General features: G+C 39.3%; 1 protein-coding gene across 2 annotated transcripts in view; it reads left to right on the top strand.

Moving 5' to 3' along the window:
• Positions 1-24810, top strand: part of LOC144303223 (RNA polymerase-associated protein LEO1-like) — a 37271-nt gene that overhangs the window by 11881 nt on the left and 580 nt on the right. Inside the window, exons 3-12 of one of the 2 annotated variants that reach the window (XR_013370260.1) lie at positions 141-245; positions 4579-4673; positions 5657-5802; positions 6574-6658; positions 12374-12468; positions 13027-13161; positions 14272-14407; positions 16970-17156; positions 19056-19153; positions 20245-20406. Coding sequence is in view for 1 of the 2 variants with exons in the window: in XM_077881116.1 (XP_077737242.1) it covers positions 141-245; positions 4579-4673; positions 5657-5802; positions 6574-6658; positions 12374-12468; positions 13027-13161; positions 14272-14407; positions 16970-17156; positions 19056-19153 (1082 nt within the window). In the remaining variant the exon portion in view is untranslated. The remainder of the gene's footprint in view (positions 1-140; positions 246-4578; positions 4674-5656; positions 5803-6573; positions 6659-12373; positions 12469-13026; positions 13162-14271; positions 14408-16969; positions 17157-19055; positions 19154-20244; positions 20407-24810) is intronic. The other variant, XM_077881116.1, reaches the window with a different exon arrangement.

Raw genomic sequence — 24810 nt, 5'->3', positions numbered from 1 at the left:
TCAATAGTTCCTTCTTGTTACTGAGTAGTTTTCCATTATAAGGCTGTACCACAATTGGTTTATCCCCACTGTTCCTTTTAAAGCACAGAATTCAAAGAAATGATTGTGATTATGAAGAACCTAAAATTCTACTCTTACAGAATCTGCAAGAGGCAGTGATAGTGAAGATGAAGTTTTACGAATGAAACGCAAGAATGCAATTGCCTCTGACTCAGAAGCAGATAGTGACACCGAGGTACCAAAAGGTATTCCAGTTGCTTCTTTTACATACATATGTATATACTTGTCTCTCTGCGTTACACTGTAGTGCACTGCCAACTCTAGGCATTTACCCCAGACTGCAAAACCCACAAAAAAGAGTGTAGATATATTTGGTGTACACAGGGAAGTTGTATGCATATTAGAAACTGTGCTTAATCAGTTGAAGAAGAGACTTTTTTTTTTTTTTTTTTTTTATTAATGTAAACTGTATGCTCAATGCAGGCCCTGAACTCATGACCTTGAGATCAAGAGTCTCCTCCTCTTCCAATGGAACCAGCCAGGAACCCCCCCCCCCCCCCCCCCCCGCCCAACCACATTTCATTTATAGGGAGATGAATATGTTATTAGGAGGCTAAGTCTCTGGTTGAGGTGGTAACCTTCAGTTCTTTGGTTTGAATACTGATAGTTCCAGGACAATTTGTTCTTAAGTCCTTAAGAACAAGTGTTTTTTTTTTTAAGATTTTATTTTTTTATTTGTTTGTTTATTTGCAACACACAGAGAGAGGCAGAGACACAGGCAGAGGGAGCCCAATGTGGGACTTGATCCTTGACACCGGGATCACTCCCTGAAACAAAGGCAGACGCTCAACCGCTGAGCCACCCAGGTGTACCATCAAGTCCTTAACAAGTTAATAACATAAAGAACTTGATTCTTCAAGCTGTGCGTTAGATGAAGAATTCATAAAAACCCAGGGTTAGGTAAGGAGGTTTGTTGTAAGGATAAAAGATTGACTTATTCATCTCCATGTGTGACTATTTCAGATTTTACTGATTTGAGATAGAGAGTGAGGGTGAGAGGAAGAGCACAAGCAGGGTAGGGAGGGGCAGAAGGAGAGGGAGAAGCAGGCTCCCCACTGAGCAGGGAGCCTGAAGCAGGGCTCCATCCCAGAACCCTGGGATCATGACCTGAGCCACCCAGGTGCCTGAGAACTTTTTTTTTTTTTTTTTTAAGATTTCATGTATTTATTCATGAGAGACACAGAGAGAAGCAGAGACATAGGCTGAGAGAGAAGCAGGCTCCCTATGGGGAGCCTGATGTGGGATCTGATCCCAGGACTCCAGGATCATGACCTGAGCCAAAGGCAGACCCTCCACCATAGAGCCACCCAGGTGCCCCTGGAACTTTTTTTTTGAAAAAGAATTTATTCATTAGAGAGCATGAGCTGGTGTGGGGAGAGGCAGAGGGAGACGGAGAAGCAGGCACGCCACTAAGCAGGGAGCCCGATGTGGAGCTCAATCCCAGGACCCCAGGATCATGACCTGAGCCAAAGTCAGATGCTTGACTGACTGAGCCACCCAGGTGCCCCTATGTGTGACTGTTTCAAATGGCAGATTGCTATTCAATAAGGATGTTAAACGTTTCTTTAAATATAATTTTGATAGTTTGTTTATGCACAACCATCATTGTGCTGAATGGTAATTAGACTTTAATGCTATATAGCTTATATAAATTATCATAAGTAATACTGTAACTAAAGCAAGTAATTAGAGGGTCAACTAGAGAAAAGGAGACAGCTGCAGAAGAGCAAGCTTTGGGATTTACTTAAAGGTAGCTAGTAGTTATGTGCCTGGGCTTTGGAATCAGATGACCCAGGGATCCCTGGGTGGCTGGCTCAGTGGTTGAGCATCCACCTTCCGCCCAGGGCGTGATCCTGGAGTCCTGGAATCAGTCCCACATCAGGCTCCCCGCATGGAGCCTGCTTCTTCCTCTGCCTGTGTCTCTGCCTCTCTCTCTGTCTCCCATGAATAAATAAAATCTTAAAAAAAAAAAAAAAAAAAGAAAAGTTATCAGATGATCCAAGTTAAGGTTTTTACGGCTTTACTTTCCAGCTGTATGAGTTTTTTCAAATTACTTACTACACTTTAATTTTCTGATGTATAAAAGGGGATGATGCTAACCATCTTTGTGGATTATTAGAATTAGATATATTCATTCTTTGATTTTATTCAGTTATTTATTAAGCATCTACTACTGTGCAATAGTACTCTTCTGGACACTGGGAATATAGCAATGGTCAAAACAAATAAAGGCCTTTTCCGTGTAGAACCCACATTCTGGTGGGGTCAGGGTAGGGTAGAGAGATTGACAATAACACAGGAAGTAAATATGTAGTATGTCAGGTGGTGATAAGAACTAGGAAAAAATAAATCAAGTGGGACATGAGGGGCATCTGGGTGGCTCAATTGGCTAAGCGTCTTGACTCTTGATTTTGGGTCGGGTCATGATCTCATCAGGGTCCTACGATCAAGCCATCATCAGGCTCTGTGCTCAATGGGGAGGCCATTTGAGATTCTCCCTCTGCCTCCCCCAGCACCCCCCACACTGTGCATACACACATGCATGTGTGCGCCCTCTCTCAAATAAATTTATTCATTCATGAGAGTCAGGGACATAGGCAGAGGGAGAAGCAGGCTCCCTAGGGGAGCCTGATGTATGACTTGATCCCAGGATCCTGGATCACAACCTGAGCTGAAGGCAGATGCTCAACCACTGAGCCACCCAGGTGCTCCTCTCTCAAATAAATTTAAAAAGAGGGGGGGACATGAGAGTGTTTGTGGGTGCGGTTTTCATTTTTATTTTATCATATAGATAACTTTCAGTACCCTGACCTTCCTTGCTGCCTTTTTTTTTTTTTTTTTGTTATGGCTTTCTTTTCTTTTCTTTTCTTTTCTTTTCTTTTCTTTTCTTTTCTTTTCTTTTCTTTTCTTTTCTTTTCTTTTCTTTTCTTTTCTTTTCTTTTCTTTCAAGATTTTATTTATTTATTCATGGAAGACACAGAGGCAGAGACACAGGCAGAGGAAGAAGCAGGCTCCATACAGGGAGCCCGATGTGGGGCCCAAGATCATGCCCTGGGCCGAAGGCAGATGCTCAACTGCTGAGCCATCCAGGTGTCTTTTTTTTTTTTAAGAACAGTTTAAGGATCACCATGAAATTGGGAGGAAGGTGCAGAGATTTCCCGTATACCTCCTTCCTCCACACATGCATAATTTCCCTCATTATCAGCATCTTCCACCAGAGTGGTACATTTGATAGAATTGGTGAACCCACATTAATACATCATTATCATCCAAAGCCCATAGTTTGTTATGGTTCACTTTGGTATTGACATTCTGTGTGTTTGGACATAGGTGTAATCACAAGTGTCCATCATTATGGTATGACAGCTAGGATCCTCTGGAGTAGTTTCACTGCCCTAAAACCCTCTGTGTTCTACCTTTTCATCTCTGGTGACTGGCATAGTTTTTGCCTTTTTCAGAATGTCATATAGTTGGAATCCTAGAGAATGTAGCCTTTTCAGGTGGCTTCTTTTACTTAGTAATATGTATTCCCTCCATGTCTGTTCCTGTCTTGACCATTCTTTTTAGCACTGAGTAACATTCCATTGTCTGGATGTACCAATTTACCCATTCACCTACTGTAGGACATCTTGATTGCTTCTAAGTTTTGGCAGTTATGAGTAAAGCTGATATAAACATCTGTGTGTAGGTTTTAGTGTGGACATAAGTTTGCAACTCTTTTGGGTAAATACCAAGGAGCATGATTGTTGGAGCATATGGTAAGAGTTTTTTAAGAAACTTCCAGGCTGTCTTCTAAAGTGGCCATAACATTTTGCATTCCTAGGAGCAATGATTGAGAGTTCCTGTTGCACCACATTTTTGCCAGCATTTGGTGTTGTCCATATTCTGGATTTGGGCCATTTCAATAGGTTGACTCTTCTTTTTCAGTGATCTGTCTTCCCACCTTGTCTCAGTAGCGTTTTATTCTAGACTATGTCATTGCCAGTAATTGTAACTCTTCTAAAATCCTGGTTGCAAGCAGTCTATTTTCTCACCCTCCTATCTTTCTTTTTACCTCTTCTACCCTACCTTGGTTTACTAATTACAGATTATTGTTGTTGTTTTGCCAAACCTAGGTGAAGTTCTGCCTCAGATGGTAGACAGGGGTCTGCAGGTTTAAAACTTGAGGGAATATGTAGATAGGCCTGTATTGAGTGCTTAAGTCCCAAATGTGATTATCTAGACTATAGGAGCACGTTTGGGCTCCTGGGGAATAAAGGAAAATGGAAAACAAGGTTGCAGTAAATGAAGGGAAAAAGACCTGGCTCCTGTGCAGCTTTGCCTCACTGAATTTGCCCCCTTCTCTCTAGGCAGTCTGGTCATATCTTTGAGAGCCGGTTTCAGAGTTGTGGTTTTTTGGCGGTTTCCTGGCAGTTTCCTGTGTGGTTTTCTGGTCCTGGTCCAGAAACCTTGGGAATATGTGGAACTGATAGCTTTATTATAGATATTAATACTGTGAATTTTTCCTCAATATTAAAGATAACAGTGGAACCATGGATCTGTTTGGAGGTGCAGATGATATATCTTCAGGGAGTGATGGAGAAGATAAACCACCTACCCCAGGGCAACCTGTTGTAAGTAAAATGACCAGTGTGAACTGGGCTCTTATTGAAGGCCAAGTAAATGTTTCAGAGATTTCAAGTCATAGTTATACCAAGAAGAGGAAGTTGCTAACTGATTTGCAATATGAAAATACAAGGAACAGATGATCTTTATAGGGAACTCTTGTTTATAAGTGGGAGTAAAATAACTACCCTAGTACATCCATACCATGGAATACTATTCAGCAATGAAGAAGATTAAAGTATTCATATACGCAAGAGCTTGGATGAAATTCCAGGATATGCACAGTGAGAAAAAGCCAATCCCAAAAGGTTACATGCTGTGTGATTCCACTGACATAGTATTCTTAAAATAACAAAACTATAGAAATGGAGAAGAGATTAATGGTTGCCTGAGATTAAGGAGGGGTGAAGGCAAGAACAAAGTGGATGTAGCTAAATGAAAAGGTGATACGAATCGTTGTGGTGATGGAAATGTTTTTTATCTGATTGTATCGGGATCAGTCTCCTGTTAGTGATGTTGTACTATATAGTTTGCAAAATGTTACCATTGGGAGAAACTAGATATGAAAAGAAAGAAAAAAAGAAACAACTGCCTAGCATGAGGTTGGTGTCACACCCGAAGAGACAGGACTGCAAGGATTTGTGATTTGAGAACCATTGATTTAAGTGTTTTTCTTGTTCATGCCAAGAAGTATAGTGTGTTGAAAATCATCCTTGATTTTAATTGATAGAGTGGCTTCTATTGGTGAATATGTAGAACACAGATTTATCACAAGAGATCTTTTCTTATATTGATGCTTCCAAACTGATCTTGTTTTCCTTGTGGTTTTTGGTGGGGGCTTGGGTGGGTAGAGATAGGGATTGAGGGCTGCTTTAGCTCCAGAGTCTCAATATGTTTCTTGTCTACCTCGGTCATTTAAAGTATGGAAGTTGAGCTAGAATAGACCATTTCTAAGATCTTTCAAATTCTAAAATTCAGACTCTTTTACTAGGATGAAAATGGATTGCCTCAGGATCAACAGGAGGAGGAGCCAATTCCTGAGACCAGAATAGAAGTAGAAATACCCAAAGTAAACACTGATTTAGGAAATGACTTATATTTTGTTAAACTGCCCAACTTTCTCAGTGTAGAGCCCAGGTAAGGGGATCAGTTAAAAGTGTTTTTGCATGTTGGATAGAAATATGTGGAATGTTGATATTTTTCTGATTTTACACGAGGTGACTGATCACAAAATGGAAAACTGATCATGTGTCTCTGAAAAAAATAAATCAAGCATATCCTGTGATTAAAAAAAAAAAAATGGACCAAAAAAAATTTTTTTTTAATTAAAAAAAAAAAAAGAAAAAGCATGGACCATTACTTTTAATGCTTGTAATTGTTTATGGCATTTTGATACTTTCTTATGTATTAACAGACATCACAGGCCTTTGGGTGTTCTTGATTAGTTCAGCCCTGAAATAGCTGAAATCCAGTGTGGTGAAATTTGCTAGAGAAACTACAAATGTCCACTCTGCCATTGTGGATCTAGAAAAGCTAACATTTTAAGACAGTGTTGTTGGGTATTATTCACTAAGTAACATGGAAGCTCTCATGAGATTTAAATTTTTTTTTAAATGATGTGGAAAGCTACAGCATGTGTGACTTGTTCTTTGGACGACTTATATAAAAGTAAGAATATTTTGAATATTTAGCCTTGCTTTTCAAGCAGTATATATTAACACCAAATTTTAAGAAGATGGAGTGATTTGAATACTTCCTTAAAGTTGAACAGGAAGATATTTGACCATTATGACTTTAATTATAATATGATTTTTAGTATAATGGTGTCTATTATAGAGAGATTGTTATTAGCTGTAACAATATTCTTTAAAAATATGATTAATTAGTTTATTTTAAAAACATTTGTAGACCTTTTGATCCTCAGTATTATGAAGATGAATTTGAAGACGAGGAAATGCTGGATGAAGAAGGTCGAACCAGGTTAAAATTAAAGGTACTGTTCCAGGCTGTACTTAGTTTTTTTCCTTTGTAAAGTGAAACCTCGGGATAGTCACTTGAAACTTGAGCTTTTAAAAATGATTTTTTGTTTTTTTGTTTTATAGACAAATGAATTGTCTTTTCAGAATATTTTTAGGAAGAAAATATATAGCCTTTTCTCCATAAAGGTGGCACTTTTCCATCATTTTTTCCCAATCTTATACTTTTTTAATGCTTTAAAAAATTATTAGTTTCTTCCTTCAGAATAAGTTGCATGGTGGTTTGGTGTTTAGAATGACTACCTCCATATGTACTGTGGGTTACATTCTGGTAACTTCCTACAAGAGAAAATCCTTCAGGCTCTTTGTTCCATGGATAAACAAATCATACAAGAAGGAGAATTTATTACAAGTACCTTCCAGTTGCTCTTGTTGACTTTTAGGAACGATTTTTATTGTACTACGTTCCTATTAATGTTTTTCTTTGGTATGTTATGGTGTGTGTTCAAGGAGGGCCTCTAATCTTCCTTTCATCAAGGAGAATGTAGGTTAAGCAGATGCTTTAAAGCTGAGTTATACCAGAAAATGAGAAGCAGTTGAACTCATGGTACTATAACTGGAGATATGCTTTTTGAATTCTTAAATCCAAAAGATTTCCTGTAAATACTTCATTTCTCAGTGGGTATTGTGTATGGTGTTTGAATGGTAAGAAGTGGCAGTCTGGCGTTCTTACAGTTCAGGGGCTGAATTATTAAAATAATTCCATCTCTTCAAGTGTGATCTATAATATCTAAGAAAACTTATACAAGATGGTTTCTATCAAAAATGTGTGGGCTTCCAAAGCTTTTTAGTGAAATTTCACTACTCCTCTTTTTTTTCCCCTCCACTACTCCTTACTCTTAATGGAACTATAAATCAAATGAGAAAATGGTAATAGACACCAATAACTTGCTCCAGGACACAGTTAATAGGTATAGTTCTCAACTATTATTTATTTATTTTTGCTCTCCTTTTTCTCGCCTATTCTTTTCCTCCATTAGCTCATCTGTTAATATTTTCCCTTTGAGCATGTGTATCTATTGATATACAGGGTTAGCACTGTGAACTTTTCATGTCTGTTTTAGTGCCTCTGATATTATTCTTTTCATTGTTTCTCATCATTTATATAAATTAATGTGGTAGTTCTTTATTTACTCTATATTGATTTTTGCAGTTTTGTCTTACCTTCTATTAGGATGCAGGAAATATCAATATATCTATTTTCAGGCCATATAGTATCAGACTAGAATAGGCATCAAAGATTAGAAATGAGTATTTTACTCCAAAACCTTGATACTTAGGGGTGCCTCGGTGGTTCATTCAGTTAAACATCCTCTTTTTTTTTTTTTTTTTTTTTAGAAAGTGTTATTTTAATTGATTTATTATTTTTTTAGATTTTATTTATTAATGAGAGACATGAGAGACACACAGAAAGAGGCAGAGACACAGGCAGAGGAAGAGGCAGGCTCTCTGCGGGGAGCCCTATGCGGAATTTGATCCCAGGGTCCTGGGATCATGACCTGAGCCTAAGGCAGATACTCAGCCACTGAGCCACCCAGTTGCCCCAGCACCCTCTCTTGATTTTAGCTCAGGTCGTGATATCAGGTTCCTGGGATTGAGCCCCACATTGGGCAGGGAATCTGCTTGTCTCCTCCTTCTGCTCCTCTCCCTGCTCGTGTGCTCATTCTCCCTTCTCTTAAATAAATAAGTCTTTAAAAAAAAAAACCCTCAGTGCTTAGAGTACAGAAGGTCAGTGTATAACAGACTGGTGTTTTTTTAAGCCTGGGTGTGTGATCAAAAATAACCCTGGGCCCTTTGTTTCTTGAGTGAATTTCCTGAGATGAGGATGATCATTCTTTTAAAAAGACTATCCATTTTTGAGAGAGAGAGAGCACCACAGGGGAGGGGTGAAGGAGGGAGAGGGAGAAAGAATCTGAAGCAGAGTCCTCACTACGCACAGTCTGAAGTAGAGCTCAGTCTCACAACTGCTAAATCATGACCAGAGCCGAAACCATAAGTTGGACATTGAACCAACTGCACCACCTAGGTGCCCCCCAGGATGACCATTCCTAGAGAGTGGGTTGGTGGTTTAATTCTTTAAAGAATAGGGAACCTGAGTGCCTGGCTGGCTCAGTCAGAAGAGTGTGCGACACTTGATCTTGAGGTCATGGGTTTGAGCCCCATGTTGGGTAAGAGAGTACTAAAGAAAATGAACTTAAAAAAAAGTAAATAATAAGGAACCAGGTATAGTTTACATATCTCTATGAGGTCCTCGGTCTTAAAGGTACTTTATTGTGTCTTTCACCCCAATAGGGTAAGACCTAGCAGTGTATCTTATCATAGCATCATTACAATTTGAATCACTTTATGTAATAGCATTTTTCAAAATGGCTTCTCAGTTTGTAATGGCCCATATGTGTGGGCATATTTTTTGTGTCAGAAGGAAGGTAGGAATAGTGATTGTTTTGTTTTTATCCCTTTATTAAGGAAAATTTTAAACACCTTACAAATAAGTGAGAACCATATAATGAACTCTTATATGTATCCATCACTCATGTCAGTGATTGTCAGGTTGGACAGTCTTGTTTCTTTTTTCTTGTTTAAGATTTTATTTTTTCATAAGAGACAGGGAGGCAGAGGGAGAGGCAGGCTCTCTGCTCTGATCATGGAACTTGATCCCAGGATCCGGGGATCATGACCTGAGCTGAAGGCAGATGCTTAACCGACCTAAGCCACCTAGGTGCCTGAACAATCTTGTTTTATTTATATTCTCTACCCCACCTTACCCAGACTTTTGAAACAATCTCAGATATATATCATATTTAATTAATGAATATTGATTTCTTTCATCAGTTGGCTTCATGGTTGTTTATTTATTTAGTTTATTTTTTTTTGTAATCTCTATACCCAGTGTGGGGCTTAAACTCACAACCTTGAGATCAAGAGCCACATGCTCTTCCAACTGAGCCAGCTAGGCACCCCCATAGTTGTTTATTTAGTGAGGAATAAAGAGGAAAGGGAAAAAAACTGGAAGGGAACCATTAGGACCTGTTGCAAAGACATTCTCAGCTAATAGTGGGGATCCAGGAAATCTAAGTGGGAAAGGGAGCTGCTGCTATTCAGGTTGAGGGGATAGGCATAGGGAAGCATGGGCTTGACTTCTTTTTGTTGCCATCTTGGTTCATAGTCTCTATTCTTGTGATTATAGCCTTTTTAAATTTCTTCACTGCCATTTCATTGGGTTTCCAGGATGCAGCAGTGATAAACTACATGCATTTCATGTGCTGTATTTTCCTGCTAGGTCCCACTGAGTGTTTTTTTAAAGATTTATTATTTTTAATTTTTTTTAACTTTAAAAAAATTTTTGTTAGTGAACATACAGTGATCAGTTTCTGGAGTAGAATTCATTGATTCATCATTTACATATAACTCCCAGTGCTCATCACAAGTGCCCTCTTTAATACCCATCACCCATCTAGCCCATCCTCCACCTACCATCAACCCTCAGCTTCCTGTCATTAAGAGATATTTATGGCTTGTTTCCTCTCTCCCCTTTTTTTTGTTTTCTTCCTTCCCATATGCTGTTTTCTTTCTTAAATTCCACTTATGAGTGAGATTATATGGTATTTGTCTTTCTCTGACTTATTTCACTTAGCATAATACACTGTAGCTCCATCCATGTCACTGCATGAAAAGATTGCATTCTTTTTGATGGTTGAATAATATTCTATTATACGTACACATACACACAAACACATATATAAACCACATCTTCTTTATCCATTCATCAGTTAATGGACACTTGGACTTTCTCCATGGTTTGGCTATTGCTGATAATGCTACTATAATTTTCGGGGTGCATGTACCCCTTCAATATCGCTTGTATCATTTGGGCAAATACCTAGTAATGCAATTGATCATAGGATAGCTGTTTTTAACTTTCTTAAATTAAAAAGTTTTCCAGAGTGGCTGCATATTTGCATTCCCACCAACAGTACAAGAGGGTTCCACTTTCTGCACATCCTCACTAATACCTTTTGTTTCATGTATTGTTAATTTTAGCCTGACAGGTGTGAGATGGTATCTCTTTGTGGTTTTGATTTGTATTTCTCTGGTGATAAGTCATGTAGACATGTTTTCATATGTCTGTTAGCCATCTGGATGTCTTCTTTGGAAAAGTGTCTTCATTTCTGCCTGTTTCTTAACTGGATAATTTCTTTTTGGGGGGTGTTGAGTTTGGCAAGTCCTTTATAATTTATCACATATATTATTTGCATATATCTTCTCCCATTCTGTAAGCTGCCTTTTAGTTTTGTTTGTTTTCCTCACTGTGCAGGGCTTTTTATCTTGATGAGGTCCTAGTAGTTTGTTTTTGTTTCTCTTGTCTTTGGCAGTGTGTCTAATAAGTTGTTTATAGCCGAGGTCACAGAGGTTTCTGCCTGTGTTCTCCTCTAGGATTTTGAAGGTTTCCTGTCTCACATTTAGGTCTTTTATCCATTTTGAATTTATTTTATGTATGGTGTAGGAAAGTGGTCTAGTTTCATTCTTCTGCATGTTGTCCAGTTTTCCCACGCCATTTTTTGAAAAGATTGTCTTTTTTCCATTGGATAGTCTTTCCTGCTTTGTTGAAGATGAGTTTACCATTTAAAGATTTATTTATATATTTTATTATTTTATTTTTTAATTTATTTTTTATTTTATTTTTCTTTTATATTTTATTTTATTATTTTATTTTTTAAAGATTTTATTTATTTATTCATGACAGATAGAGAGAGAGAGGCAGAGACACAGGCAGAGGGAGAAGCAGGCCCCACACAGGGAGCCCGACGTGGGACTTAATCCCGGGTCTCCAGGATCACACCCTGGGCTGAAGGCGGCGCTAAACCACTGGGCCACCGGGGCTGCCCATATTTATATATTTTAAAGAGAGTCTGAGCAGGGGGTGGTGGGAGGGACAGAGAGAAGAGGAGAAAATTTCAAGCAGACACCCCACTAAACATGGAGCCCCGACACGGGGCTTGATCTCACAACCCTGAGATCATGACCTGATCTGAAATCAAGAGTTGGATGCTTAGAGCCACCCAGGCATCCCATTCCCACTGAGTTTTTAAATTTCAGTAGCAGTGATTTTTATTTTAGGAAGCTCTTGAATGATTTCCAGAACTACCTGGTATTTCCTCCACATGCAATCAAGGTAAAGTTAGACTCTAAACCTCCTCAAAAACCTGAGGTTTTATTCTTCCTAGGGTGTTGCTTTTTTCTTAACCCATATTTGGGGAGCTTCCCTCTTTTCCCTGGGCAAGATTTTTGGTCCCACATTTCTTCAGTTTTCAGCTCTGTGAGAAAACCTGTTTAATAGATCTAAACTTACCTCCTATGGCCTCAAGCCTTATCTTCTGTTCTTACAGCTCTTACTGTTTCGTAACACATCCCAGTGCTACTATGGATTTAGCATTAGCTCAAATGCTCTGGCACACACTTCCTTTGTGATTCCAGCTCTAGGAATTCAGAAATTGAGCTAATTGTTTTTCCTGTTGTTAATTTATTCAACGTCACTGGGTGATTAAAACAAGAGGGTTTTGAGGTTGTCTGTTTTTCTGTCAGTGTGTGACAGAAATTCTATGATTATGTGTCTCTTGAGGAGAAAAGAATCATAAACTACAGCATTCTAAGGCACTTGTATTTTGAACCAGGTAGAAAATACGATAAGATGGAGGATACGCCGGGATGAGGAAGGAAACGAAATCAAAGAAAGCAATGCTCGGATCGTCAAGTGGTCAGATGGGAGGTGAGCCTAAAATGCCTTGAAGAGAATTGAAATACTAGAATGTGGCTAGTGGGGGGTCAAACTTCACAATAAAACCTTATTTGGGGCATATCTCATATTAAAGCATTTCTATTGCTTGGTCTCTGCCATTGCACAGAAGACCTGAAAGAAGTAAATAGGTAGTTGAGGGTCAGACAGGGTGGTGAAAGACATTTAAAGTAGGCCAAGAACGTGGTCATCCTCTCTAGCTATAGCATAGTGGTTTGGAAATACTCAACTATCTCCCCTCCCCATTGCAAGCCACTTACTGTAAGATGACATGTTAGTAAAATTCCCTTTCACTGGGAAAGTAATAGAGACTGAGTACATGTTGGAGCACGGTTTTCTTCTCAACATGCTGTGTGTCTAAACATAAACATACAACATGTTTTACTTCTATGTAGATGGTTTTCACATCATGCCTCCTTTTTTCTTCTGAACTCTGTGTAAGGAGAGATAGTAGCAATTGAATCAATTTAAAGTAAAATGGTAGAATGAAAGCTTTATGACTTTAATACGTGAAGTGTTCCTTCTTTTCAGCATGTCTCTGCATTTAGGCAACGAAGTGTTTGATGTTTACAAAGCTCCACTACAGGGAGATCACAACCATCTTTTTATAAGACAAGGTACTGGTCTACAGGGACAAGCCGTTTTTAAAACCAAACTCACATTCAGGTAACTGTTGTCAACTACTATTTTTACAGTAAAAGCAGTGAATATAGATACTGTCCAAAATCATTTCACGCCTGATTGACAATCTTCTGTATAGTTCACCAAAGACCAAGTTCTGGTTCTCAACTCTGAAGGTTCAAAGGCTATTTTGTCAAGCGCACCAAAAGTTGCTGTTTCATAAGGAACCAGGTCATGCTAATCAAACTTGAAAGAGACTATTATGTAAACTACGGTGTTAATTTATTAATTCCAGTGATTACTTAACTGCCAGGGGGCCTAGAATACTTGCTGGTCAGTGTGTCTTATTTTTTTTTTTTTAAATTGATCTGAAAGACTGATAACTGGAGGCTGGTAGTGTGCATGCAGTCAGAGCAAAGGCAGTGAGTCAGGTGTGAAGGCCGGGGTCATCCTCCTGAGGCTGCTGCATCCAATACCTCTCCAGGGATGTGTCCCCCAAGCAGCCCAGGACACTCAGGTCAGCTGGTGAGAGAGCATTCCCCTTCTTTAAAGTGGTAGACACTACACTGAAATGTCTATATTTTTCTTTTCTTGACTCGAAGCAGATCTTCCTCCTTGGGTATCTTTACAGAGGGCACAGTAATCTTGATGACTTAGCTTTTTGAGAATTGTTGTGGTCAGAAGTAGAGGCTTCAGAATCAGACCTCTATGTCTGTCCCATTTCCCTTTGTGTGGCCCTGTGCAACTTTCTCAACCCCTCTACTTCACTTTCCTAATACATATAAAATGTAATAATTGTTTTATAGGCTAGCTGTGACAGTGAAGATGTAGAACCTGTAAAATGTGACGCACATTTCTTGGCACTTAGTCTTCAGTACATGCTCCCCGAACCTGTGTATTTATGATTCTGGAGGGTAATTGTGTGCTACAAAGACTTATTTATTCCAGCTTTTGTTTTTTACTTGTAAGATAAGAATGTCTCGGTGAGTCACAGAGTGGGGAAAGTTTGGAATCCCTTCACCTGGTATATGCCCGTTTTTGTTTTTTTTTTTCTAGGGAAGAGGAAATGGTCTCTGGTCTCTTGTTTTTGTGATATCGATATGACTGGCTCACAGATGTACCTGGTAAACAGGCATTTTTGTTCATTTCTTGCAGACCTCACTCTACAGACAGTGCCACACATAGGAAGATGACCCTGTCACTTGCAGATAGGTGCTCGAAGACACAGAAGATTAGAATATTACCGATGGCTGGTCGTGATCCTGAATGCCAGCGTACTGAAATGATTAAGGTACATTTGCTAAGGTTTATCCTGGGATTTTTGGTGCAAGCATACCTCAGAAAAACTTGAGGTTTGGTTTCAAACCTCTGCAATAAATTGAATATCACAATAAAATGAATCAAATGAATTTTTTAGTTTCCCAGTGCATGTGAAAGTTATGTTTACACCATAGTGTGCAGTAGCATTATGTCTAAAAAAAAAAAAAAAAAAAAAGTATGGACCTTAATTTAAAACTTTTTTACTAACCATCATCTGAGTTTTTCAGCAGGTCATAACCACTTATCACAGATCACCATAACAAATATAATAATGAAAAAGTTTGAAATATTGCAAGAATTACCAAAATGTGACACAGAGTTAGCAAAAACTGTTGGAAAAATTGTGCCTATGGACTTGCTCGGTGCAAGGTTGCCATAAACGTTCAATTTGTAAAAACTACAACAACACGGTATCTGCAAAGTGCACTAAAATGAAATATAGCTGTATGTTAAGAATAGCATTTCCCAGAACTTTGTTTCCATCTCTTATTGACCCACCTTTTCTCTTTCTCGCCAGCGTGAACTGAGAGCTGGTTTAATTCCCTGAGCATTTGCCAAACGAGTGGTGTGATGATGGTCCTAAAACACACAAGGGCTTGGGTTTTTTCTCACTAGGTCCTGACGGTTCAGGAACAAGCTGGTGACTAAAGGATCGGAGCTTGGGCATATCATTTCAAAGATGATTTAGAGAGCTATGTCTGGCTTAGAATCTGTGTCAATAATTAGTGAAAATGCTAGAGATGTAGTAAAATAGAATAAAAATAGATCAAAAGTTTGGGAATATGCCTAAGGAGAATCAAACAAAGAGCAGCTGGCAGTTTTTAAGGTCCATTTATAATGTTCTACCTGTTAGGTTTTCAGACTTAGACACAGCTACCAGTTAGGCACAAATTCAATTCTGGGGCACTGTCAGTGATGGGAGCGTAGGCTTGTATCAACACCACTGGCCTTTTGTGCAGCACTTGCTTTAAGAAGCCGAGTGCAGCAGAATAGTTTTATTCTCTGTCTTCTCCATCTTCTCTGATAACTGCTGGATCTCCCTGCCTGCTTTCATGTGGTTCTGTTCCCTTGTGCACCAGGGAGGTGAAGACATGCTGATTGCCTCAGGGTATTTCTTACCGGTTCACTGTCAGACTCTGCTGATGGTCTGACCCTACGCACCTGCTTTTTCTTCATCCTCATGTTTCATTCATAGAGGCAGGTTAACTAAAGTAGATTCACAGCACTGCCTAACCCAGTGGTATGTAGGTGCATTAACTTTGGAACCTGACTTCTTGCTCCATTTCCCTACCTTTTCTCCTCAAGCCAAGGTAGCTGTAGGAACCTTTAGGCCTCAGTCTCAGCATTATTGGAAGAGCCCTCTTCCACTTCCCCAGTTTCCATGGAAATGCACAAGGAATGAGCTAGTTTTTTTTTTTTTTAAATTTTTATTTATTCATGAGAGAGACAGAGAGGCAGAGACATAGGCAAAGGGAGAAGCAGGCTTCCTGTGGGGAGCCCGATGGTGGGACTCAATCCCAGGACTCCTGGATCACGGCCTAGGCCAAAGGCAGATGCTTAACTACTGAGCCACCCAGGTACCCTGTGAGCTAGTTTGTTCTTACTACCTCTTTTACCAATAGTGATTTTTACTCTATACTCTGTATAACCTTAATGAAAAAGTTACTGCATGGAATGTCTAGCAACATAGAGTTGTGTGCAGTAATACAGAGCAATTAAATTAAGAATTCAAAGAAATGCTATAATATCCTTGACCTCTCTTATTCTGTCTACCTTATAAATGCTTGTGGATTGCCAGGCAGAGGAAGGGTATGAGTGTTCTGCTTTGGGCTCAGAGACCCTCCCCTATGCCAGCGCCTCCCCATCCTGTCATCCGGAGCTCTGGGGAAGCTCTCTGGAGTGAGATGCCCAGACAGGAACATCTAGGCACCAGTGTTGTTTGGTGGTGCCTGATCAAGCCGGGGGTCTGTCAAAGGGGTTGGCAGACACAGCCTCCCTCAGGCAGAAACACACTGGGCATGAATGAGGTTCCTCAGGCTGGTTGCTGCTCTCTGGGCTCTGAGCGGCTGGTGGTGTAGGGGATGCTGCGGCTCCCGAGGCCACGTTTGTGCCAGTTCTGATTGGGTGGTTGGCGCGAGGGAACCTACTGCCTCCTCATCCTGTGTTGTCTTCACTCCTTAAAACTAAACAGGATCGCTGTGTATGGTAATAGGGTTAAAATGGAGAGAATTGCAGAAATAGGTATTATCCTGGGCTGGGCATTTACGTGTTCTTTATAGTAAAAGTAGTTTCAAGTGGTCAGTAACCTAGTTCACTTTTTCTTTTTTTTTAAAGATTTTATTTACTCATGATAGACGCAGAGAGAGACAGACATATAGAGAAGCAGGCTCCTCGCAGGGAGCCTGATACGGACTCGATCTCCCGACTGGGATCATGCCCTGAACCTAAGGCAGATCCTCAACCACTGAGCCACCCAGGCGTCCCTAAGCTAGTTCATTTTTTAAAGTTCAGTATTTTATTTGCTTCTTTACAGAAAGAAGAAGAACGTTTGAGGGCCTCTATTCGTAGGGAATCTCAGCAGCGCCGAATGAGAGAGAAACAGCACCAGCGGGGACTGAGTGCTAGTTACCTAGAACCTGATCGCTATGATGAGGAGGAGGAAGGCGAGGAGTCCATCAGCTTGGCTGCCATTAAAAACCGATATAAAGGGGGCATTCGAGGTGAGTATGTAGAGCTTACATTTCATAATTTCTGGGTTCAGGAATTTATTTTTGCATTTGGCCTACTCTGAATGCCCAGTCACTGGACATTGTATTTTATTTATTTATTTATTTTTAGAGAGCAAAGCAGGGGGGAGGGGCAGAGGGAGAAAGAGAGAATCCTAAGCAGGTTCCACATCCAGCACAGAGCCTGAGCTGGTGCTTGATCTCACGACCCTGAGATCACGACCTGAGCCGAAATCAAGAGTTGGACACTTAACCATCTGAGCTACCCAGTGCTCCTGGACATTTTACTTTTAAGGAACCAGTGTCAGTGAGTGATACATTTCAAGGGCTACTGAACTAAGTAAGACATTGCAGAATTCTTCTTGGTGAGCCTGAAAGGGTGGGAACTGCTGTCTTGTTCTTTTTGAGGGAACAGAGACTTCGGGAGGTTGAGTAACTTGCCCAAAGACAGAGTTGGTAAGTGGACAGTTGTTGAGTTAGGGTCATCTGACTTCTGAGGCATCCTTTTTTTTTTTTTTTTTTTTTTTTGAGGCATCTGTCTTAACCACAATCGGGCATCCAGGGATTTCCCCACATCACGGATTTCCCCTGCATCAAGGTGACATGCTGAAAAGTAGACTTAACCTAAAGTAGAAGACTTGGCCTGGATCCCTGACCCGACCTTGCCCGCTCTCAGTTCTGCCACTTTTTAGTGCAGTGAGTTTTGGAAAGTTGTAATACATACCTTCTGTTACCTCATCAGGAGAAAACCAACCTATTAATAATAATAGTACTTATAAGATGAGGTTGTTTTGATAATTAAATGACATAATACACATAAAATACTTTGCCCAGCACCTGGCACATATGAATTCTAAATAAATGTAACCTAAAACCATTGTTACTATTCTTACCAATTGTTAGCTTCAGGCAATTGACTTCATATCTCTGAATATCGTGTTTCCCATCTGTAAAATGAAATTCTAATCTTCTCTAGATTAGCCTGATAGAGCTTTTGGAATCACTGTACAGTGTAAGGTATACCACAGGTGACCATGCATCCTAGTTTTGTCCCTATCGAGTGACAAATTTTAAGAACACTCAAATTTCCCTTCTCTACCATCTATAAAACTCCTTTCTCCTTTTCTTCTAGTGACAGCATTTGTTCTGGTGAGCTATTACACCCTTCCTGCCTACTTATTAATTTGGGACTATAGTACAGAGACTATTTTTGTTGTTGTTAGTGCTGATTTCTCGCAGAAATGATTAATTGTGGAAGTAAACCACATAAAAACTAAAAAACAAAAAAATTGAGGGTGCTCTTAGGGAGATCTATAATACCAGAGATTATAAACCTAACTGATATGTTCATTAGCTTTCAGTTCCATGGAAGGCTCTGGGTTTTCTTGCAAAGGGGTTGGTCTAAAGTCAGTTTAGTTGTATTTTATTCCATCCTGAGGTTCATCTAGCCTGGGGTATCAGTGCAGACTGTACTTGTCTCTCTCCTTTTGAAATGTCCATCAGACAACAAATGGTCTTTATAGGACTAGGAAGCCTCCACTTGATTTTATCTTCAAAGCTTATTTTGAAATTCAGTTATCCATCATGAAAGAATGACTCGGGTATCAGTAGCTTGTTCTGGAGAAGTAGTGGTGTTTGTGTCTTTAGTGACATTGCACACAGCCTTTTTAATACTTAAAACTGGTCAGATGAACCATTCTTGTATTTGGAGAGGGTAAGTGCTTTATTTCAACATGTTAAATCTTACATTTTTAAATCAAAAATATTTTAATGATCTGTTTCTTTTGGAAAAAATGTACAGAAGGACCTAAAGACATCTGTCAGAAGAAAAATCCAGAAGTGAACAAATCATTGTCTTTGAAAGTCACTCACAAATCATTCCTTTGGTTTCAGAGGAACGAGCCAGAATCTATTCGTCAGACAGTGATGAGGGATCAGAAGAAGATAAGGCTCAAAGATTACTCAAAGCGAAGAAACTGACCAGTGATGAGGTAAAACCAAATTTATTCGATGCTAGAGGTTTACCGTTTCCTCAGTCCACTCCTGGAATGAAGAGTAGCTCCCAGCCCAGGAGCACGGACAGATGTCTGTACACTTCACTGAAACTCAGAGAGATAAGTGCAGTGATTGGACCAGGAGTGGCCAGAGGAGAGTCTGATCCTTTGTTCAGGTGGGTGTTGGAAGGCTGCTCAGAGGAGACCTCAGAGCAAAGTCTTAGGTTGCAGGGCACTTGGGCCTGGAGGGCGTCCTGGGGGGGGATGGAAAGGCCTGTGAGGAAACGTGTGGGGCCCTGAGATATTAGGACTTGACTAGTGACTAGAAATCATTCAGTGTGGGTAGATCAGAGGGTTTATGTCGTCTTTCTCTTGTTTTCAATGTATTTTTAATGTTTTTTAATTTTAAAGATTTTATTTATTTATTTGAGAGCATGAGAGAGAGAAAGTGAGTGAGTACAAGCAAGGTGAAGGGCAGAAGGAGACACCTCCCTGAGCAGGGCTCCTGATGTGGGGCTTGACCCTGGGTCTCTGGGATCATGACCTGAGCCAAAGGCAAATGCTAAACCAACTGAGTCACCCAGGCCCCCCATCAATATATTTTTTTAAATTATAGAAACAATTCTTTGGGTAGAAAAACCTGTTTCTTTTTCTTTAAAGGAAGTAGTATTTGAATAGTATTGAGTAATTCAATAAATTAAAATGCTATTAAAATAATATTTCAAAGTAATTTAAAAATATATTTTTAGCAGTATTCTTTCCAAATTATAAGAGTAAATGTGCTGAAAAGTTTTAAGTCTTTCTTGAGTTATAATTGACATTAATTTTAGGTATACAGTATAATGATTGAATCAATACATGTATATATTACAAAATGATCACCACAGTAAGTCTAGTTAACATTCATCACACATAGTTACAAACTTTTTTTCTTGTAGTAAGACCTTTTAAGGTCTATACTATTAGCAACTTTCAAATATATACAATACTATGTTATTAATAACTATAGTCACCATGCTGTACCTTACATCGCCAGGACTTCTTTTAATGGAATCTTTTTCAATCTTTTTTCTTTTCTTTTTTTTAAGAATTTATTTATTTGAGAGAGAGCAAGTGAGAAAGAAAGAGCATGAGTGGGGGGAAGGGGCAGACTCCCCACTGAGCAGGGAGCCCAACTTGGGGCTTGACCACAGGACCCTGAGATCATGACCTGAGCTGAAGGCAGACGCTTAACCGACTGAGCCACCCAGGTGCCCCTTAGATCTTTTTTCATCTTTGATGTTCTTAAATTGTACTGTGATACCTATTTTGTATTTCCTTTTATTTTTCTGGTTGGGATTTGTTCCTGAATGTGAATTTGCCAGTTCTGAAAATTTCTCAGTCATCAGTTCTTCATTCTTTCTGTCCTTTCTTTATGAAACTGATGAAATGCATGTTATTCCTTCTCTGTCTTCTATGCCTCTCAGACTTTCATGTTTCCCTTGTCTTTAAAGGTCTCTGCATTCTGTGATATTTTCTCAGGGCTGCCTTCTAGTTCACTGCCCCTGTCTTCAGCTGTATCTCATGTTGTTAATCTCTGTCATTGAATTTTTACTTTTAGTTTTCATCTGTAGAGGTTTAGTTTCTTTCTCAAATCGGCCATTTAAAAAATGTTTAGTTGCTGTTTCTTTTTCAAATTGGTCATTTTAAAAACTCCTTTCCCCTAACTCATATTACCAATTTCTCCTTTTTATGTCTAAGTGTTTTAAACCTATATATATAGTCTTTTATGTCTGATAATTCCATTGTCTGAAATCTTGACAAATGTGATTTTATTGCCTATTTACTGGCTCTGTCTCTTGATGACTTATTTCTCTGTGTTCTGTGATTAAATGATTGATTTACTTAGCTCAGATCAATGAGAATTTTTGAGACCTAGGTTGATGGGTTCCTATAAAGATGATTTATATTTGCCTCTGGCTGTTGTGTTAAGCATCAGCCACCTAGGATCACTTTGTTTGTTTAAGGGAGGGGGAATGGGAGAGGAAGAGGGAGGGAGAATCTCAGGCAGTCTCCACCTAGTGTAGAGCCCAATGGGGCTCGATCCCACAACCCCGAGATCATGACCTGATCTGAAATCAAGAGTCAGACACTTAACCCACTGAGCCACCCAGGATCACTTTAAAATATATACTCTTGGAATGAAGTCTTTTTAGATTACTTGGAAATAAGAGTTCTGACTTGAAGTTATTAATCTTCCCAGAATCAATTAGTTAATTTTTCTGTTTTTTAATGATGACAGATAACTCTTTGATGTGAACAGTGGCTTTAACTCTCATTCTGTGAAAGCAGCTTTCTCATAGTATTTAGTTCTAGTTTATTCTTTTTCCTCCAGAATCCTGTTCATTCTTCAAAGAACTCAATTGCACACAAACTTGTATATGTGAGAAAATTGAGAATGCCAACTTTTTGTTCTAAATTGAAGTATAGTTGACCCACAGTGCTACATTAGTTTCAAGTGTGTATAATATAGTGATTCAACAAGTATATGTTATGCTTTGCTCATACAAATTTGCTCATGGCAAATTACAGCTCACTGATCTAATCTAGCCTGCCAACCATTTTTTTAAGTAAAGTTTTGTTAGAAAGCACCATGCTTATTCATTTATGTAGTCTATAGATTTTTTTTTTTTTTTTTTTTTTTGCTACAGTGTCAGAGTTGAGTAGTTAAAACAGAAACTGTATGTCTCACTAAAGCCTAAGACATTTGTTATTTGGTCCTTTACCAAAAAAATTCACTGACCGCTTCCTCAAAGATGTGAGCCTGGGCTTATTTCTGGTTTGCCTTTATACTAAAGCATTAGTGCTTTGGGGTCTGCTCTATAATCTGCTCCAATTGGCCTTTGTCTACTGTCCCCAGCACCCACAAAGCATAAAAACCAAAGCTCATGTTGACAGTTTGGTAAAGGCCTTCAAGGACAAAGCCCATGTTAGTACTCTACTTACCTCTTGATTTCACCTAATTTTTGGCTTCTCTTTCATTATACTTTATTTTCTTGCCATCATATTGATTTGTTTATATTTTCATTATTGTTAGTTATTTTCCATGGGAGAGAGGGATTGTTTTGTCATATTGAAGGAAATAGATGTTGTGTTTCTGTTATCCATGGTTTTAATGTATTTTGATCATTTTGGTTTCTGAGAACTATAAACTTCTGTGACACTCTTATGTGAAGCAGAATTCTGTGTTGCATTATTATTGGTTAATCACAACAGCTACTGTTTGCCAGTCATTGTTGGAAGAGGCATGCTATGGAAGATAACTGGACAGAAATTGCCATTATTCTGCAATATACTTGTTTTAAATTATTTATTTTTATTTTTTTATTTTTAAAGATTTTATTTATTTATTCATGAGACACAGAGAGAGAGGCAGAGACCTAGGCAGAGAGAAAAGCAGGCCCCATGCAGGGAGCCCAATGTGGGACTCAATCCCAGGACTCCAGGATCATGCCCTGAGCCAAAGGCGTCCCTCTGCACTTGTTTTAAATTAGGTAGGAAACATCTTAATGATGGTTTTATAGTGTGTTGCACTGTTGGCAAGTGGAAAGCCTCATGTAAGCAGATTACTGTTTTATTTCTTGGCAAGCAGGAGCTGTGAATGAAAATTGAGAATTGCCATGGAACTTCTGTTTATCTCTAGTATTTTCAGAAATGAGATTTTTAAATGTGATCCATCAAATATCTGCCTTCTAGGCTGGTTAAAACCTGTAATTGCCTGACTTAAAAATGCCTCTTGTGAATGCCTCCTAGCTATCAGATTATGGGAACTACCCTCTACCTTCCTCACCCAAATACTCTGGTAGGTCTTCCTGTATCCGTCCATTCCCCTTTCATGACAACGAAGATATATTTCTTCTGCCTGGACCTCACATCCTGTGGCCACTTTCTCCTCACTAAAGTCTTTCCTGTGGGTGACCGTGGGAGAGAGAGGCTAAGGGCTCCAACCTGCTTTAGGTCCCTCTCCCTGTTTGTACACTAAGCTCCATCCAGACAGCATGAGCCTGGGTGAGATGCAGGGGAGCTTGCAGATTCTAAGTTCCCAGAGAACTACCATTATTAGCAGAGCTTTCTGTGATATGGGGGGGGAAAGGGTATGAGTCTGGATTATAATGAACTGGATTATTGAATCTTGGTCACTTGTATGGCCTTGATCAAGTCCTCTCACATTTCTATGTCTGTTCCCTCCTCTCTTCAATGGGATTTATGCTTGCTGCTTGCAAAGTTGTTGCATAATAATAACACATACAAAAGTACTTAGTTCAGTGACATGTAGTATCTGAATAGGAAATATTAGTTTCCCTTCCCCAACAGGGTCTAAGTTACAAGAAAGGAGAAAAGTAGCTTTTTTTTTTTTTTTTTTTTTTTTATCCTTCCTTATTTTTGTAAGCAATAACAACTTTAGAAAACCTAAATAACTTGAAAGGTAGAAAAATGGGTAAGAGGAGAAACTGGAAAAAGGAAAGACTCAAGTGTAAAGAAACACAAAGAAAACAGAAAAGAAAGGATCACGACCAGTCCCCAGCTTTCTTAGGTAGAGCAGGTGACCTGCTGAGGATTACTTAGAAAGTGGTATCCAGGGACACCTAGGTTTGGATAACTTCACTGTTGTCACCTGGGAAGAACTAAGTGTAGGAGGACATCTGAGTCTCTTCTGGATTCATAACTTTCCCTTTGAATTCTCCTATGGCACTTCAGGTCTGTGGAGATACATTTGGAATAAGAAGGCAGGAAACAAGTGTGGGATGGTATCTTGTTCTTCAGAGAGCCAGCCATAGAGACCATCAGAAAAAATAGATATGCCAGCTTGTACATCCAGAAGCATTCTCTGGTCATCGTGAGAGGTGCTTGGCCTTCCCCAACTTTAGTCTTCAGGCTATTCATCCTGTTTTATTTTCGCTGAGGAAGCTAGTTAGGGCAAATCTGGAGTGTCATATTCTCTATCAATTCATTTTAGTCAATATTCGATATTATTTAGATATTGATATATTCTGTCTGTAAAAATTGTTTTTAGATAACTTCCTGAATTATTTCTATTAGAACATTGTACATGGTTTTAAATAATGCAGGCTTGTATAATAGGCCTTTAATTTCTTCAAATATTTTTTATACCTGTATGATGTGAGTTTTTAGTATATTCAAAACAGGAAATCATTTTTAAAAATTGGTCTTTAAAATACTGAACTTTTATTTTTTAAAAAGGTTTTATTTATTTGAGAGGGAGAGTCAGAGTGAGTGAGAGAGAGCATTAGGGTTAGGGGGGCAGGGGGAGAGGGAAAGACAGGTTCCCCACTGAGCAGGGATTTTATTTGAGAGAGAGCATGTGTGGGAGAGAGATCACAAACAGAGGGGAAGGGTAGAGGGAGAAGCGGACTCCCCACTGAGCGGGGAACCTGATGTGGGACTCAATCCCAGGACCCTGGGATCATGACACGAGCCGAAGGCAGGTGCTTAACTGACTCAAATGCCCTAAAATACTGAATTTTAGATAATGAAGAGGTGCAATGCTAAGGAAGCAGAGGGAACTTTAATTAATTGCCTGTTCATAATAAAAATATTTGTCAGGGCCAGTGGTTATACAGGCAGACTTCTTTGGACAGCCCTGACTCTTCCCA

This window comes from Canis aureus, chromosome 32, assembly GCF_053574225.1.
Source record: "Canis aureus isolate CA01 chromosome 32, VMU_Caureus_v.1.0, whole genome shotgun sequence".
In the NCBI taxonomy this organism is placed as follows: Eukaryota; Metazoa; Chordata; class Mammalia; order Carnivora; family Canidae; genus Canis; species Canis aureus.
Note: the sequence above shows the minus strand (reverse complement) of the source record. Positions and strands in the feature narration are given on the sequence as shown.